The 17695-nt window shown below is 43.2% G+C and overlaps 1 protein-coding gene across 4 annotated transcripts in view; it reads left to right on the top strand.

The window, feature by feature from the left end:
- Slc38a4 (solute carrier family 38 member 4) overlaps nt 1–10230 on the top strand; it is a 67219-nt gene extending 56989 nt beyond the window's left edge. For all 4 annotated transcript variants that reach the window (XM_031353971.1, XM_031353945.1, XM_031353963.1 and 1 more), the window contains exons 14-16: nt 4944–5088; nt 6226–6323; nt 7961–10230. In XM_031353971.1, coding sequence (XP_031209831.1) covers nt 4944–5088; nt 6226–6323; nt 7961–8062 — 345 coding nt within the window. In that variant the 3' untranslated portion in view covers nt 8063–10230. The remainder of the gene's footprint in view (nt 1–4943; nt 5089–6225; nt 6324–7960) is intronic.
- The last annotated feature ends 7465 nt before the right edge of the window (nt 10231–17695 follow it).

Genomic DNA, 17695 nt, shown 5'->3' with positions numbered 1-17695 from the left:
TGCCAACTCTGTCCCTTTTGTAAACATTCAGTTTACTCATCCATTTTAGGGATATAAAAATAATCGACTCAGTAGCCAGCCTTGCTTGTGTACAAAATGTTCCGCACAAGACTCGGCACAAGCGAGCCACTTAAATAAAGTGCCCTGGTCACTTTAAGTACAGCTTGTGTGCTGAAAGTGTATTTTGGCACATTCCTTTTTCATGAGCACATGAAATCAAATCCCTGCCACTATCATGGCTAACACTTGACACTTAAATAACGCCTGGCCTCTCATATATCTGAGAGCGTTCTGCATGGCATGTGTGGAACTTTAGCTTAAAATGAACTCGGGCTTCAGAGGGAAGCTTTGACGTACCAGAGACACCTGCATCACTGTTTAATTATTTTGTACAATGAAATCTGTTACATATTTTTACTTAGCTTTACACAGAGGCCCTTAATATGGTGTTTTTGAACCATAGTCTCCAGAGATTGATGGATGTGGCTGTGGTCATTTGTCTAGTAGATAACTGCTGAGCTAATGCAAGGCTTGTTGCCAAAATGGGGAGCTTTAGCTAGCTGTTTAGCGTCAGATATTACATCTTGACATTGAAAATCCAAACCTCCCTTAGAAACTTTTAGCTTGTGTAAGAGCCAATGCCCCAGGGCTAGATCTGATCATCAGGAACTAGAGTCGTTTGTCAGTGTTGGATGCCATTAGGATCCAAATTGGGCATAAGAACCATCATCCAGAAAAATAACCAATGCCCACCCTTTCCAGTGTTGTCCCACTCTCTGTTAGCAGTATGACATTGTGCACAACATGGCCTTTCACCGCTGCGGTTACAGGTAACGTTAACAGCAGTCGCAGACAGAATAGTGACTGCACAGAGGATGAACCAGCAGTGTTGGATATGAAAATGGTTTTTGAGTGAATTTTGCCTTTCCTGGAATGTATGAACTGATTTTCTGGTTTATTCCTGTGCCATTAACCCATGGGAACACGGATCTAGGCAAGCAAATCAAATGGCCGTGACAATGACAGAGACAGATGAGCGGCGGCTCTCTTGTCCCAGACAAGTTCTAAAAGGCCAAAATCTGACGTGTTTTTGACAGAGTTGTGCTTCGTGGAGTTTTAAAGCCACTACCGCCTTTGCCCGGGAAATGCTCCTAGCTTCCTTTTGTTCCTCTGAGCTCCACCGAGCCGCCAGCACTGACTCAGCTTCTCTCTGTCTTTGTCTCTCTCTTTCCCTCCCTCCCTCTCTCCCCTTTTTCTCTCTCTCTATCCGCCTTGCTCCAGGAGTCAACCGCTTCACTAGCCCACTCCTGAGACCCTTTCCCTAGGAGGGTTCGAGTGACTAGCCCCACCGAGAACTTTTAAATCCCAGATAAAACACACACACACACACACACACACTCAGGTTTGTCAATTTACAGCTTGCCTTTCGTGGCACAGTTGCTGGGTACTGAATCTCCAGCCTGGAAAGACAAGCCCTCATCAATTCAGTATCCCCATCTCTCCTCCACATCCTCGGTCACCCGCTCATAGCGGAGGCCGTTGGCCCTAGCTGTCCCCGATGTTACGTGATTGCAGCGTCCCTTTTCCTCCAAGGCTTGCTTTCCCTGCATCCGCCTTTTCCTCCTGGGACCCGGAAGTGGCATCTGTAGCTTCTATCCAGCAATTGGCTCCCGGTATTCTTTATTGACAAAATCAAGAACCAATTAGAAAGCCAGACCTTAGTATCAGCACCTCCCTCTACAGAATTGTTAGGTATAGTGTCTTTGTTTCTTGTAACTTGGGGCAGGACTTCTGTGAGTCAAATACAGGGTGTGTTTCTCCTGGATGCCATGTGGCTCTCTTGGATAGCGTTCTTTGCATTCAGAAACATTTGACCACCAAGAAACGTCTTTATTGGTTTTCATATTCCCACATACAAACAATGAGAGAGACCTAGTCTGGGTTCAAGTCTACCGGTTTTAACTAGTATTTTGTATCTTTTTCCTTGCAACAAATGGTAACCAGGCTCTTTCCTAGACGACAGGATGAGGGTTTGCTCAGTTTTCTCTGATCCCATTTGTCATCTCAAGTTAGGCTGGGTTTGTCCAAGTGTATAGCAGCCATCTGTACCGTTTGTTGGGCAGACAAGGAGGCAAAATGAATTGAAGATAGCCTTCCATTAGCAGCTTAACATGGATCTCCTTAGGCACAGGGTGGGCTGTGCGCTGTGGGATGCACCTCCTTCCAGAGGATGGAGGATGACATTCATATAACTGTGCTTCGCTTCATGCAGTCAGGTTCACAGGTTACCACAGAGGATAGAAAAGCAAGTAACCTTTATAATTTATCCTAAGTGGACAGGCTCATGTTTTACCTGTAAGACTTCAGAAGATCACCACCCAGGCTCTCTAGCGCCTTCTATTTCATTTCTCACAGAACGATCATCCCTCTTGCATGTACTGCCTTCATGTCTCCTGTTCTGAGGCGTGCACAGACACAGGCATGGCAATATGGTGGGCATTGGCAGGAAGCCCAGTAGAGTTGGTATTCTGAAGATGCTCTCCTGGGGCAGCCCTGTAACACGATGAAGGAGTCATTTCTACTCAGTGGGAGAATTCGTGTTTATTGAGAGTATCAGTCAAGGCTGTTCCACATCTATGACCTCCACACTAGGTCTCCACATAGAGCACCTCCTCACAAGCTGGGCTGGAGACATTGTAGGAACAACTTTCTACATAAAACTGCATGGAAACTTCTAAAGTCATTCTGGGCCAGGGGCCCTGGCTGGTGCTGGGGACTTCCGCCCACCCGCCTCTCACCCACATTTTTATATCCCCATCAACTTGCATCGGTAGGAAAAGGGGCACCTGGCTAAGAGGAAGCGCACTAGAGCCTTGTGGGTAATAGGGCTGAGTTCCCTCTATTGTCCTGATGTGAGAGCTGCCCCGGCTGTGTGGCACTTTCTCCTGAAGGTGGCGCTGTAACGTGGAATGACCAGCGTTCCCTTCGAACCCTTTCCAAGGCCGCTCTCAGCAGACCTCCATCCTAGTGCTGTCGCCCTCTTCAGGGGGGCATTAACACTCCGTGTTCCTTCTGTCGCTTCAGTCCCGTGAAGGATTTTCTCCTGCTCATTCATCGTGAGAGCAAAGCCTTCACCGTTCACTCCAACTTTGCTCCATTTATTCCTGTACACTTTCTGTCCTCTCGTTTCAGTAGGCCAAGCCTTAGTCTACACATGACCTTAGGAAACTGTTCATTCTCAGAGGCCCTGAACATGCAGGATTGCCCTCGACTTGGTTTTTGGTTTGTTTCTTTTCTTTTTGGCTTGTTGTTGTCGGTTGTTGTTGTTGTTGTTTTCAGTATATCATTTTAACAAGTCAAAAAACAAAAGCTGTGTCTCCACGAACCATGGGGTCTGCCTTCAACTTGCTTCCTAGAGTCAGACACACCCATGAGCAACACTTGCCACTAGAGAAAACTTATCAGAAGCCCAGAGGCTTGTGGACAATATCAGACAGGCATTCTTCACAGGTCATAATGTAGACTGTCCCAGCGAGTGGGGGAAGGGATCGAACTCTCTATTTCCTCTTCATGCTTCTCACAGCAAGCTTCGTATTTTTCATTGTTCCAACTTTTAAATCCTTTCACAAAGGCACTGTTAAGTCATTTGCAAGACTGGACTGTGTAGTTTGCCACTCTAGAAATGGAGTTCCCTTTGACCCACACAGATGGCTTTAATTTTCCGGTATGGTATGCAAGGAATGTCTCAGGAGAAACTGCGGGCCATTTAGCTTACTTTTTTTTTTTTTTTTGGTTTGTCCATACGCGTTTCAAAATGGAGTTTGCGTTTGCTGTCTCTGTAGTGAGCTCCCGTCTCCACACCATTATGAGAGTCCAGAACTGAGAATCAATTGATCACCTCTGAGTATGAGAAGCCCTTGCTAAACTGAAGGGCTTATGCACCGGAAGGCCGATAGAGTAATTCTACCAAGTCCTTAAAGAGTGGCCTCATAAACAGATGCCAGAGATAAGCATGTTTTTGTGTCAGGCTGCCTGAACCCAAATGCTCTGTCCCTCTGCCCATAGCGACCTCTTTATCTACTGACACACCATTTACTTGGGCTCTGCAGTAAGTAGAGCCTCTCTTGAGCCTTTCCATACTCATTTCAGCTGCTGAAACAGGGCTGGGATCCGTCAGGAACCCCCAAAGGGAGTGAAAAGATTCCTGCTGTCGGTTTAACTCAGCACTTACTGAGTGCCTATGTGCAAAGGACTGAGGGAGGGCCTCGGAGGAATGTTGAAGTTATTAAGTTCCATTGTTTGCCTTTTAGGGATCTGCAATCTATTAATGTGTGGGGGAAGAAAGGAGGAAACACAAAAAGTATCACATTTTTCTTTTTCAAAATACCAGTGAAAAATGTTAAATAAAATGGAAAATTAGGGAAAAGCCAGCTCTACAGAAATTGCTTTACATTCTGTGTAAGTCATCCCGGCATCTTGTCCTCGATGCTTAGCCAGCCTAATGAGAATTAGACACACTTAGCTATCAGCGAGGGCTTCACTGCCTCCAAGTTGCTCGCAGCTGTTACTTCATCTCTTCTGCCCAAGATTAGTTTTTAACAAAGAATACTAAGATTCGAGAAAGTGAACTGATGATATGCAACCAAGGAAAAATAATCACTCCTAGACATGAAAAACCGGCATGAAGTTTGCACAGCGTTGCGAATGGACTTAATTCTGCTCAACGGTACAAAGTTAGAAGCAGTTAGGGTGATAAGCGCTACTCAGTGTGTGTTACCACACAACGAACGTGAGAAAAAGTCAAGAGATTTTTAAAGTGTGTATGTTTGTGTAGGGGGTTAAAATAAAAACAAATCACCTTAGATTAGAATACCTAAAACCATAGCAGAGATCAAAAACAGAAGTTAAAGAAGCGACCGTGCCTTTGCACACACTCATTGCAGATCCGTACTTCGGTGATCACACTGCTGTTTCCAAGAAAACCCTTCAGCTGGCTGAAGCATTTCGGGATCGCTGCAGTCATCATCGCACTCAACAACGTCCTGGTCATCCTCGTGCCTACCATCAAATACATCTTTGGATTCATAGGTAAGTTTCACAAGAGCTTTTGTTTGATCGGCTCAGATTTACACCTCCTTTAATGGCAAAAACGAAGACGGTGCAGTGTAGACAGGGCTCCCAGCCTCCTTCAGGCTAATAAGAACTCCACCAGGCCCTGCTGGGCTCGGGGGCTGAGCTGGCAGTGCCCTCTCCCTCCCAACTGATGTAGGGAGTCACCTATAGCCATTTGACCCAAGGGACTTTGCAAGAGATGAGGAACTGAGCCTCAATGAAACCAAGTCGCGCACCTTTTGGTGGATACTGGATTTGAGCATGCGCCGTACCTCTGTCTTTGACCAAGGATTTGGGCATGCGCAGTAGCTCTATCTTCGACTCGGAATTTGGGCATGCGCAGTAGGGTTGTCTTCAAGCCACAAATAAGGACAGATGTTAACCACCACTAGCTCTCTGGCGTCTGTGTCCGCTCAGGTATTCAGGATGTTCTTAGAAGAACAGGAGACTGATAGCCCAAACATCTTTCCTTTAATCACATGGTCTGTTAGTACGTTTAATTTCTCAGTCCAGGCATAGGATTTACTAGATTTTAAGGGCATAATGACTTTTAAGGGAATCAGGTGTGGACAAGTTGCAAAGTAAGAGCAGACAGGAAGCATGCATGGTGTGTTCCGCCCACCGAGTATGTCGTTATATTACTAAGTCTTTACTAACTTGTATTTTTCGCCTTTTACTGCTTATTATAGTTATACTTATGATGCTATGATGTGAGGCACATTTTAATTTTCTCTATAAAGACACAATTGGGGCTGGAGAGATGGGTCAGCGGTTAAGAGCACCGACTGCTCTTCCAGAGGACCTGAGTTCAATTCTCAGCAACCACATGGTGGCTTACAACCATCGGTAATGGGATCTAATGCCCTCTTCTGGTGTGTCTGAAGACAGCGATAGTGTACTCATATAAATAAAATAAATAATTCTAAAAAAAAAGAAGCACAATTATAGAAAGAAATAATCAAGATGGCCTACGGCTTAAATGTTGCTTTTAATGCTAAGAATAACAAGATAGCATTCTATCTGTTTGTCTTGGCACCTGGGCTTGCAGAGACCTTCTTTTCCAGGACAAGCAGCATTGTGAGACATTAACCCACCCTGTATCTCTTTCCTCAGGGGCTTCTTCTGCAACTATGCTGATTTTCATCCTTCCGGCGGCGTTTTATCTCAAACTCGTCAAGAAAGAACCCCTTAGATCACCCCAAAAGATTGGGGTAAGTAAAACTTGTCATCTCCCCTCCTGTAAGCATCTCTTCAGCTACTCAGAGTAAGCCAGAAAACACACACACACTTTAGAAAAGCGAAGCAGTAAACAAGACAGAAAAGCTGGGGCTGGCCAGCAGAGTGGTGGGGAAGAGGGGGCTTCTGACCGACCGGCCAAGGATTCTAGGATTTCTCTCCTTCAAATAACAAATATCTAAATACTTTGTTGGGTTCTCCTGTGTGGTAAATGCTGGCTTGCTAAATTTCCCACAGGCATGCACAGGCACGCTGGTGTCCAGAGCCAGACTGGATATGATTTGTGACACATTAAAGTATTAGGTTCTTTTTGGTATTGGGATAATGCCAGAATTTTAGTCCTTTGCGAATTGCTAGATTCACAAGGGCATAGATGGCTTTGATTTCCCTTCTATCTATTTATTATCTGTTTATTTTCCTTAGATCTATTTCCCTATAGCCTCTGCTGTTTGGATTACAATATAAAAACCAGGATCAATCATTTTCCAGTTAATCTTTACAGATGTAAAATATCATCTTATTGAACTATTGAGTACACATTTTCTTTCCATAATAAATACTGCAGAAACACACACCCCAATCGATATTTTGGCAATAATTAAGTATTATCAGTGACCAGTTAAAATAGGTCTTCTAGTAAGGCTTGAGACATATACTTCTTTTTTATTTTATTTTTTTTGAGATTTATTTATTTATTATTTGTAAGTACACTGTAGCTGTCTTCAGACACACCATAAGAGGGCATCAGATCTCATTACGGATGGTTGTGAACCACCATGTGGTTACTGGGATTTGAACTTAGGACCTTCGGAAGAGCAGTCAGTGCTCTTAACTGCTGAGCCATCTCTCCAGCCCGAGAAGTATACTTCTAAATGCAAGTTTGGTCCTAGAAGTCATTCACTTCTTGGGGTGTCCAGGGTCTTAGGGGCAGCTTGACAGTACAAACCCCTCCTGTCATCTTTTCCCCATGTGTGGACTCCATGTGCTCCACCATGCCTGAGGGTCTGTAGCAGTGTCCCCAGGGGAAAGTGCACACCTTGGCTGGGACCCATTGTCATTTGGAGCAGATGTAAAATGGGTCAAGTGGTCTCCCAGATCCCTGCTAACGATAACCTTCACCTGCTGCTGCTCCCAACAGGTAGAATTAGAAAACGGGTCTATGCGGTGTGTGTAGGAACTCTTCCAGGTAAAATTCTATAGATGTGTTCTCAATAGTCCTACTTATTACAAAAATACCTATACTTGGTCTTGGTCTTTTTTTTCTTTTCCAGAAATTACCAACACACACTGGGCTTCCATTTTATCCGTATGGTTTTTCAGTTGTGTCACACACAGGACTCTTACTACGTCAGTTCTTCCTACATAAGGGGTCGCGAGTCTTTGTCATTTAGTTTTTGGTAACCCCCATATTTTCATGTTCTGTGACTCACTTCTTGACCCGTATGCTGTGTGTTCACTTTTTCTCTCCTTTCCCAGTGAGGGTCCTAAATTGACTTGCCATTTTTCACTAAGAATATACAAGGCACAAAATACCACCCGGTGACACTGTCCTAAAGCAAACTGTGCTGTCCCTCATCCCTGCTCCTCCCTAATGTGCTCCTCTGAATTACAGGCTTTGGTCTTCCTTGTGACTGGAATTATCTTCATGATGGGAAGCATGGCGCTCATTATACTCGACTGGATTTACAACCCTCCGAATCCTGATCATCACTAATCCGGGGGAGATGCTTTTCTATTGCAAGCAACTGAAACTGTCTGAAGGACATTTTAGTTGTCTTGATTGGGATGTTAGTCTGAGGAATTAACAAGATTGCAAAGACGTTTTTCTAGCTCTATCCTATGATACTTGTGGAAGAGAAAATTATGGGGTTTGTTGGCAATGGTTTTGTTGGGAATGGTGAAGGATGCATTAAAATTCTGTGGCACACATTTTAACCCAGGCCGTCCAGTGCAGTGTGTGATGCCCGAGTTGTGTTTGCAGCTGTGCAAGCTGAATCCTGTTGGCTGTGTGTCTTGGTCGGCAGATAATAGCGTGTCCCCCGTGCTCACTCCACATCTCACTACCACAGGTTAACAGGTAATTCTACTCTCAGAACATCAGACAAAGATATCCTGGTTGGTTGGTGAAGCTGTCATCCCTTGCAGCCATCTCCCACTCTACACCAATACTAAGGGTCGGTTGACTGGCTGAGGCAGGGGGATGTCTTGGGAGCTGTCCCTGTGAGGATCATGAATGATGGATGCCAGTATGGAGTACTTCATTTCAATACTCAAGGGGTAGTTTGCCCAACCTGCTTATTACACCGACTTAGTGACTTTTTCATTCAATTCTTTTTGTATGGCAAGTGTTCAAACATCTCACTAAACATAGAGGGGGGTTATTTAGTTATCAAGAAACAACTACCCAAAAGTAATGCTTTTTAACACCTGCCTTTTCACGTTGTTCCTGATATCTTTGTCCCACTTTGTCTTTGAACAAGGCTTCCCCTCTCGTCTTCCGTTCTCACTCGTAATTTTCAGAAGACCACAATCCGTGTGGAGACATGCTGTCCAGTATTGTCTGATACATTTCTGTTCGATGAGCATTCAGTGCAGGAAACTGTGATTTTGCTATGTGTTTGTGTACATAATCTCATTCTGTAGTTATCAGAACGTTGACGTATGGTACATTGGATTTCTATTTTTTACATATGTAGTTTTCTTTCTTCACAGACAAAACATTTATATCATCGGGGTGGGTCAGGGAATTAAGCTGGTGGGCTCAAAAATCCACTGGTACGTATCTATCTGATGGAGACATCTAAAAATTAAAATTAAAGTTGTGCATAGTTCAGTAATGCGCTTCACTGTTTACAGTACTATAATCATCTACAGCAAAGTGGCAAACAAAGGAGCGCTCCTCATTTGTAAACGATTTTCAGTGCTAACAACAGTCTTTGAATTTAACGTGTCTAGAAAAGGGTTCAGTTCATTTTAGCTCACAGAGGAATTTGGTGACGTTCATCTGCCATTAATAGGACATCATGTGGTTAGGAATAAATGCACCAACATGATCCAAAAACACAGACTGCCAATCTTGTTCACATCCATGGATGCTTCCATAGGATAGAGTTCAGTTTCTACTCACTGCCTAGAATTTCTGGCATTGACTATTTTTTTTTTCAACTAGTAGTTGTGCATTTTACATTTCAGTAAAAAGCCAAGTCTGAAATGCAAGTATCCTGCAGATAGCGATAATACTGTCATACCTAAACAGGGTTCTGCATTATGTCTAAGAAACACAATGTGTCATTTTCTGGGCCTTAAGATTATAAAATGGTGTGCTTTGTGATAGAAATTGAATAGAATAGAAACTATTGTAACTTCTGAGTTATCATTTGGGAGGAAAAATAATCACCAAATAGGATCTTTCAGATGTCTTTCTATTTTCATTCATCCAAGAAATAAACCAAGATAGAAAGCAGAAAGGGTATGTTGCAAATATTAAATATGTTTCATCTGAACATATTAAATGTGATATAAAAGATTAATCCAAAAATATTGGGAACCTGTAAAATCTGTACATATTTAGGATCTTTTACATTTAGAACGACTAACTTGGAAGCATCCACTTGTGTAGTTAGATACATATTCAAGAGCAATACCACAGTGCCAAAGACGTCACACAGTGCCACTCATCTGTGTGGCCATTTTCATGATTAGAGTTCACACAGGCTGCAGGGCAGATATGCACAGTACCCTTTTCTGGTAAATTTAACCCATTTGTAAACAGATACAAACTTTATTTTCTTACATCATTTATAAGATGGTTCAATGTATTGGGAGGATTTTTTTTTACTACAGAATGTATATTGGTATATAATAAATAAACTTTTCAAATGATGTGGCTGTGATTTTCCTTCACAATAAAGGCTGTTATTATACATGAGACAAAATCAAAAGTATGCATATTACCTGTCTTAAATTGATGCATGTTGATTGTGCACCTGCAGAAAGAATAACTTCCTCATCCCCTGAGGGTAAAGAGCACCGCAAAGCCTTCATCTCACATATACTGTTCCTATTGTTACAAATGACTGCACACTTAGTGGTGTAGACACATACAGAAAATCCAAAGCCAGACATGGTGTCACATGCCTGTGATCTACCACTGGGAAGCAGAAGCAGAATTGTCAGTTGAGATCACCCTGGGCCACACGGTAAGGCACAATCTCAAAAAGTCAGCGGGTATTACCTCATGGTTGAGGAAGTCAGCAGTCCTCAAATCAAGGTTCTGGTAGCTCTGCCTCCTATTTCTGGAAGTTCTAGGGGTGACTCTAATCCATTCCTTTGCCTTTCCCAACTTCTAGAAGCTACGTACACACTCCTTGGCTCATCACCTCTTCCTCCCTCAAAGTTCACGACGCATGGTCTTCCTCCTCAAACCTGTCCCAGTTTCTGTCTTTCTATCTTACCTGTTTTGGTCATCATTTCTGTCTGTCTGTCTCTCTCTCCCCTCCCTCCCTCCCTCCCTCTCTCCTTCCTTCCCTCCTCTTCTCCCTCCCTCCCTCCCTCTCTCTCTCTCATACCTTACTCTCTTTAAGGATCCTTGTGAGTGCATGAGGCCCATGAGACAACACCCAATCACATCTGTAATGTCCCCTTACCCAAGCTGCAAGGAGGAAGACATGAACACTTCGAGAGGAGGGTCCTTATTCTTTCTTCCACCACCCCAACACACAAGCATTTCCCAGCCTTTACCACAGACTATGTATGTGTGCCTGATGCAGATACAAGTTACCCTGGATGCTACATATGTCTCTGATGATATAAAAGGAAGTGAAAGATATATTTTAGAAAGAGCCGGGCGGTGGTGGCGCACGCCTTTAATCCTAGCACTTGGGAGGCAGAGGCAGGCGGATTTCCGAGTTCGAGGCCAGCCTGGTCTACAGAGTGAGTACCGGGACAGCCGGGGCTACAGAGAGAAACCCTGTCTCAAAAAACCAAAAAAAAAAAAAAGAAAGATGATCCTAGCCACTGGCTGGAGAATGGGATGGGAGAGGACTAAGATAAAGAAGAAATAACCCATAGGGGTGTTGTGAGCCACTGAGAACAACAAGATCTGTTCTTCCCATTGGTAAGTCTGTTCTGTCTTAAACTAGAGAAGCACTTCTGAATGAGTCTTGATGATACACATTTCCCTGGACTGTATTTTTTTTGTTGTTTTTTTGTTTTTGGCAGGGGTTGTTTGTTTTTAACTTTGAATCATCCTTTTCCCCCTTCATCTTATTTTTTAATGTAATTTTATTTTTTTTTTACTTACTCACTTTACATGCTGCTCACTGTCCCCCTCCCAGTCACCTGCTCCCACAATCATTCTCCCATCCCCCTTCTCTTCTGAGCGGGTGGGGCCCCCTTGGGGATCCCTCCACCCAGGCATTTCAAGTCTTCCTCTCCCCCTGAGGCCTGACAAGGCAGTCCAGCTAATAGAACATATCCCATGTATAGGCAACAGCTCTTGGGATATCCCTGCTCCAGTTGTTCAGGACCCACATGAAGACCAAGCTGCACATCTGCTACAGATGTGCAGGGAGGCCTAGGTCCAGCCCATGTGTGTCCTTTTCTTGGTGGTTCAGTTTCTGAGAGCCCCACAGGTCTAGGTTAGTTGACCCTGTTGGTCTTCCTGTGGAGTTCCTATCCCCTTCAGGGTCTGAAACCCTTCCTCCTATTCTTCCATAAGAATCCCCAAGCTCCATCCACCGTTTGGCTGTGGGTGTCTGCATCTGTCTGAGTCCGCTGCTGGGTGGAGCCTCTCAGAGGACAACATGCTCCTGTCTGCAAGCATCATTAATAGTGTTAGGGATTGGTGTTTGCCTATAGGATGGGTCTCAAGTTGTGCTGGCTATTGGTTGGCCATTCCTTTCATCTCTGCTCCAGAGTCACCAACCCACTCACAAAACTTTCAACCCAAATTTCCTTAATTTTATTAAAGGAAGGAGCGCAGGCTAATCCTGTGATGTGTGTGATATTAAGCATTAAAAAATGTAAAAACATCTTGGAAGCTAGGAGGCCTCTCGTAGGCACTTTTAGGAAGTAGTGCTTACCGGCTCTCTGAGTATCCTCCAGATGTTAGTCCAGCGTGTAGAAGAGATACCAGCAGCGTAAAGGGACCGGCGGCCCCTCTCAGCAGTGAGAGCAGCGGCCACATCACCAATTGCTTCTGCATCAAGAAGATAATCCTGTGGAAAAACACAAGCATCTGTGATTTTTCTCAATAATTTATTTTTTTAATTTACTTATCATAACCCGGCTTCCTTCTCTCCTCCCAGTCCCGCCCTTATAAATATCCCCTTCCATTTCCCCTCCCATTCTCAGAGAAGGGAAGCCTGCCTTGGATATCACCCCATCGTGGGGTATCTAGTCCCAGCAGGACTAGGTACAATCCCTCTCACTGAGGCCCAACCAGCAGTCCACACCAGGGAAGGGGATCCCGCAGTGGCAGAGAACAGAGACTGAGATAGCCCCTGCTCCACTCGCTAGGGGAAGTGACTGAGATAGCCCCTGCTCCACTCGCTAGGGGACTCACATGAAGACCAAGCTGCCCCCCCCTTTTTTTCTCGAGACAAGGTTTCTCTGTGTAGCCCTGTGTCCTGAAACTCACTCACCAGGTTGGCCTTGAACTCAGAAATCCGCCTGCCTCTACTTCCCAAGTGCTGGTATTAAAGGCATGTGCCACCACTGCCCGGCTTCAAGCTGCATATTTGCTACAAGTGTGTAGGGGGTCTAGGTTCAGTCCCTGTACACTCCATGGTTGGTGGTGCAGTCTCTGTGAGCCCCGTGGGCCCATGTTAGGTGACTCTAGTCTTACATCTATGATTCTTAAGCAGAAATTAAACACTGACCCATAAAAGTTGTACTTTACATATGAAAAATATGGGCACTCTTTCACCAATGTATTTATATTTTTCTTTTACATATATACAGGGGTTTTAAATGAAAACCTCTGTCTAATCTTCTAAAAGTCTTCTTTCAGTAATTAGATCTTTTTTTTTTTTCTAAACAGTATAAACCTCCTAAAATGTTGTGCTAAGTTAATAGTCTAGCCTTTGAAAACTAATGTCAAGAAAAAAATCTTGGAAACATTTTGAGATGAAATAACACATTAACTATAAGGAAACACTAGCATAGACGTCTAAGGATTCCTTGTGGAGATCAGAAAGCAGTACAATAGTATCTTCAAAGATTGAAAGAGAATTGGCATGTGACTTCTATACCCAGCAAAAGCATCTCAGGCAGCAAATTAAAATAGCTACACCCCCCAAAAGACAGACAAAATGAAATTATTAACTCTAAGAATAATAAAATTTTAAAAATAAAAAAGAGATTCTTTAACCAGAAATTCAATGATAAAAGAACAAATCTTAGAATACAGGAAAGAAGAAAAAATGGAAAAGTAAGAAGTTCAGGTGACTACAATAAAATATTTTTTTCCTCTGTGAAATTTATAAATTCATATTTCTGAGAAAGAGTCTTACTGTGTTGTTTGGGCTGCTCTAAAACTGACGATTTAGACCAGGCTGGCTTCAAAGTCACAGAGTTCCGCTCTGCTGCCTCAGTTCGTAAATACATTTCATTAAAAATGAATCATCCTCTGATACTCAAGACAATTTTTTAGTAGAGAAAGTAAAGGTTTGAACTATAAGTGATGGTCTAGCCGGGCGGTGGTGGCGCACGCCTTTAATCCTAGCACTTGGGAGGCAGAGGCAGGCGGATTTCCGAGTTCGAGGCCAGCCTGGTCTACAGAGTGAGTACCGGGACAGCCGGGACTACAGAGAGAAACCCTGTCTCAAAAAACCAAAAAAAAAAAAAAAAAAAAAAGAAGTGATGGTCTATATTACACTCAATTTGGATGATACTGATAGCAGTAGGTTGTATTAAATCATGGATATAGACATAAAAATACAACATATAGAACCATCACTTTATAGCAACAATACAAAGATATATTCAACCATATAAATAAGTAAACTTAGGGGATTACAAAAATATACTTAGATAACACACTAGAATCCAAGAAAACAGAAGGGAAAAAACTAATGGGATAGATAATAAAATAGCAGATTATGACACTGACACACTAATAGCTACTTTATTGACAAGTATGATGTAAATATTCCAATCAATAGTCATTTGAAGAGCAGAGCCAGGCAGTAGTGGTACACACCTTTAATCCCAGCACTTGGGAGGCAGAGGCAGGAGGATTTCTGAGTTTGAGGTCAGCCTGGTCTACAGAGTGAGTTCCAGGAGGGCCAGGGCTACATAGAGAAACCGTGTCTTGAAACCCCCCCCCCAAAAAAAAGTACAAGAAACTACAACCTAATAATATCTGCTATTTGAAATTGACTTCAAATTCAATGACTTTGGTAGATAGGAAGAAAGAGGTTTAAAAAAAGATGTACATATAAAAATTAATGATAGAAAAAGTAATGTCTGTATTAATTAAATGGCAGAAGAGTGAGACATATCATTTTGCCTCTATTGTGTCTATAATGATAAAAAAGATCACCTCAGCGAACAGAGACCATCCTAGTACAGCCTAGCATACCCTACCCCAACAACAGAACTGAAGACCCTTCAAGCAAAAATTGACAGAGATAAAAAATAAACAAATCCACAATTAAAACTGGGGACCTCTCAAGAGCTGATAGAATCACTAGATAGAGTCTCCAGAGGGCTAGAAGATGGCTCGGTATGCAAAGTACTTACTGTGCAAGTGTGAGGATCCAAGTTCAAATCTCAACACTCACATGAATGCCAGGTGGTCACAATGTGCCATCTGTAGTTCCAGTAATGAGAACGCTCAGAGAAGGGTTACCAAGGGCAAGTTGGCTGACTAGTCTAGCTGAGTCAGCCAGCTCTGGGTTCAACCAAGAGAACCAGCATCAACGAATAAGACCAAGGATGACCGAAGAAGACACCTAATGTCAACCATTGGCCTCTGCACACATGTGTGTCCACAGAGGTGAACACACAGCTCTGTGCACACACATGGATGTACAAAAAGAAAAAGAAGAAGAATCAGAAGACAAGAGAAAAGCAATCAACCAGCAGGTTCTAATTGGTAGGTATAGAACATGCTACTATCAATAGCAGGAAATACTGGTTTGAATTTCTCCTGGAACATGGATAAGGTAGACACAGCCAAGCTCAGCAAGCTCAAGAGAACACAATCATATGTGGCATGTTTTCTGGCTGCAATGGAATTAATTAGAAATCAACAACAGAAAAGCAGTAGAGAAATCTCTAAACACGTGGAAATGGAGCAACACACATGCACATCATCTGCAGGGCACAGAATATGTATCAAAGGAAAATTAATAATGTATAGAACTGAAGGAAGTCTAAAAACATCAAAATACATGAGGTGCACCTAGGCCTTGTGGAGAAGGGAAGGAAGAACATGGGGTGATAGAAATGGATAGAGATGAGTCAAATATTAACAGTCTAGATTTGTGCTTCAAGAAATTCCACATGACTTGGACAAGGGCCACACCATAGACATGCTCACATGGACAGAGGAGGCATTTCCTCAGAGCACCAATGCTGTAGTTCTGAGAGGTGTCCCCAGGGATTCACATGCTGATGGCATGGTCCCATCCCATGGTACTACTGGGAGATGTGGCATCTTTAGAAGGTGGAATGAATGAAGTAAGAGGAAGCTAAGTCACTAAGAGTATGTGTCTCACTTAGGGTTTTAGTGATTACTGTGAAGAGACAGCATGACCAACGTAACTCTTAAAAAGGAAAACATTTAACTGGGGCTGGTTTGCGGTTTCAGAGTTCAGTCCATTATCATCATGATGGGAAGCATGGCAGCATTCAGGCAAGCATGGGACTGGAGGAGCTGAGAGTTCTACATCTTGATCTGAAGACTGCCAGGAGGAGACTGTCTTCTGTAGGCAGCCAGGAGGGGGATGGGTAGAGTGGAGGGAGGTAGGTGGGGTCTCTTCTGCACTGGGTGGAGCTTGAGCCTAGATGCCCTCACAGTCTGCCTGCACAGTGGCACACATCCTCCAACAAGGCCACACCTTCTAAAAGTGCTACTTCCCATGGGCCAAGCATATTCAAACCACCACAGTATGCACTCCCTTGAAAAGGATGTAGGACCTTAGCCTCTCCCACCCTTCTTTTGTTTTCACTTCCTGGCTTCCATGAAGAGAGCCTCTTGCTTGCTCAGCCACATACTCCTGCCACGATGTGTCATCTTGCTACAGGTACATAGTGAAGAGAGCAACTGACCAGAGCCCCAAACCTCCCAGGTTGTGAGCCAAGATTAGTTTCCCGTATTTCTAAGTCGACTGCTTCTGATTTTTATTGTCACAGTAATGAAAGCCAACTAGCATAGAGGCATGAAGAGTCATTCTTGTGGGGAGTGGATGAAGTCCTGACTGCATTGTATTGTAGATGTGAGCAGAGCCAAGTCAAGGACCCATCCGATGCCTCACACTCATGAGTATAGAAAAGACTTTTCCAAGTCAGTCTTGGAAAACTGGCAAGGTCTTTTTCTGGTCCTTGTGAAAATGTTGTATGGCACCTCCAGAGACATCTTACCAAGAGTATCTAACCCTTCCTGCTTGTGCTCTATATGATAAACTTCCGAAGTTCCCTACTTCAGTAGCAACACCCTCTGTCAGAGCGAGCACAACCCTCCTAAACTCAGCCTCTCTCTCTGGATGTGTGTACCTTTTGTATCTTTAATGCTCATCCTTTCTTCATTCCCATATGGCTCCAATCAGGTTTCCAAGACCAAGCCACGCAGGGCGTGGCCCATTCTGCTATGTTCAAGCTTTAAAAGCTTATTTTATCAAAGTAGTTGACTATATATATATATTTTTAAAAAGCAGGTTAGACTACTTCTCATTCCTAGTTTCAGTATAAATACCTCCCATATTTGCCTTTAGCTTTTTGCAGCATGTTCTCACATACAGTATAAAATAAAAGCAATGTAAGATCTCATAAACATTGAACAAAATGCTACTTGTGTTTGTTAAGGTTTTCTTTAAGATTTATCTATTTATTTGCATTTTCATTCTTTCTTTCCGCCTTTCTTTCTTTCTTTCTTTCTTTCTTTCTTTCTTTCTTTCTTTCTTTTTTTATAATGGGTGTTTGTGAGCCACCATGTGGTTGCTGGGATTTGAACTCACGACCTTCAGAAGAGCAGTTGGTGCTCTTACCCGTTGAGCCATCTCACCAGCCCAAGATTTATTTTTATTATTTTATTAATATGCATGTGTATGTGCATGAGTGTATGCCACATGAGGGCAGCATGTGTATGTGCATGTGTATGCCACATGAGGGCAGCATGTGT

Source organism: Mastomys coucha, unplaced genomic scaffold, assembly GCF_008632895.1.
Source record: "Mastomys coucha isolate ucsf_1 unplaced genomic scaffold, UCSF_Mcou_1 pScaffold11, whole genome shotgun sequence".
Lineage (NCBI taxonomy): Eukaryota > Metazoa > Chordata > Mammalia > Rodentia > Muridae > Mastomys > Mastomys coucha.
The sequence above is the reverse complement of the archived record's forward strand: the minus strand, read 5'-3'. Positions and strand labels throughout refer to the sequence as shown.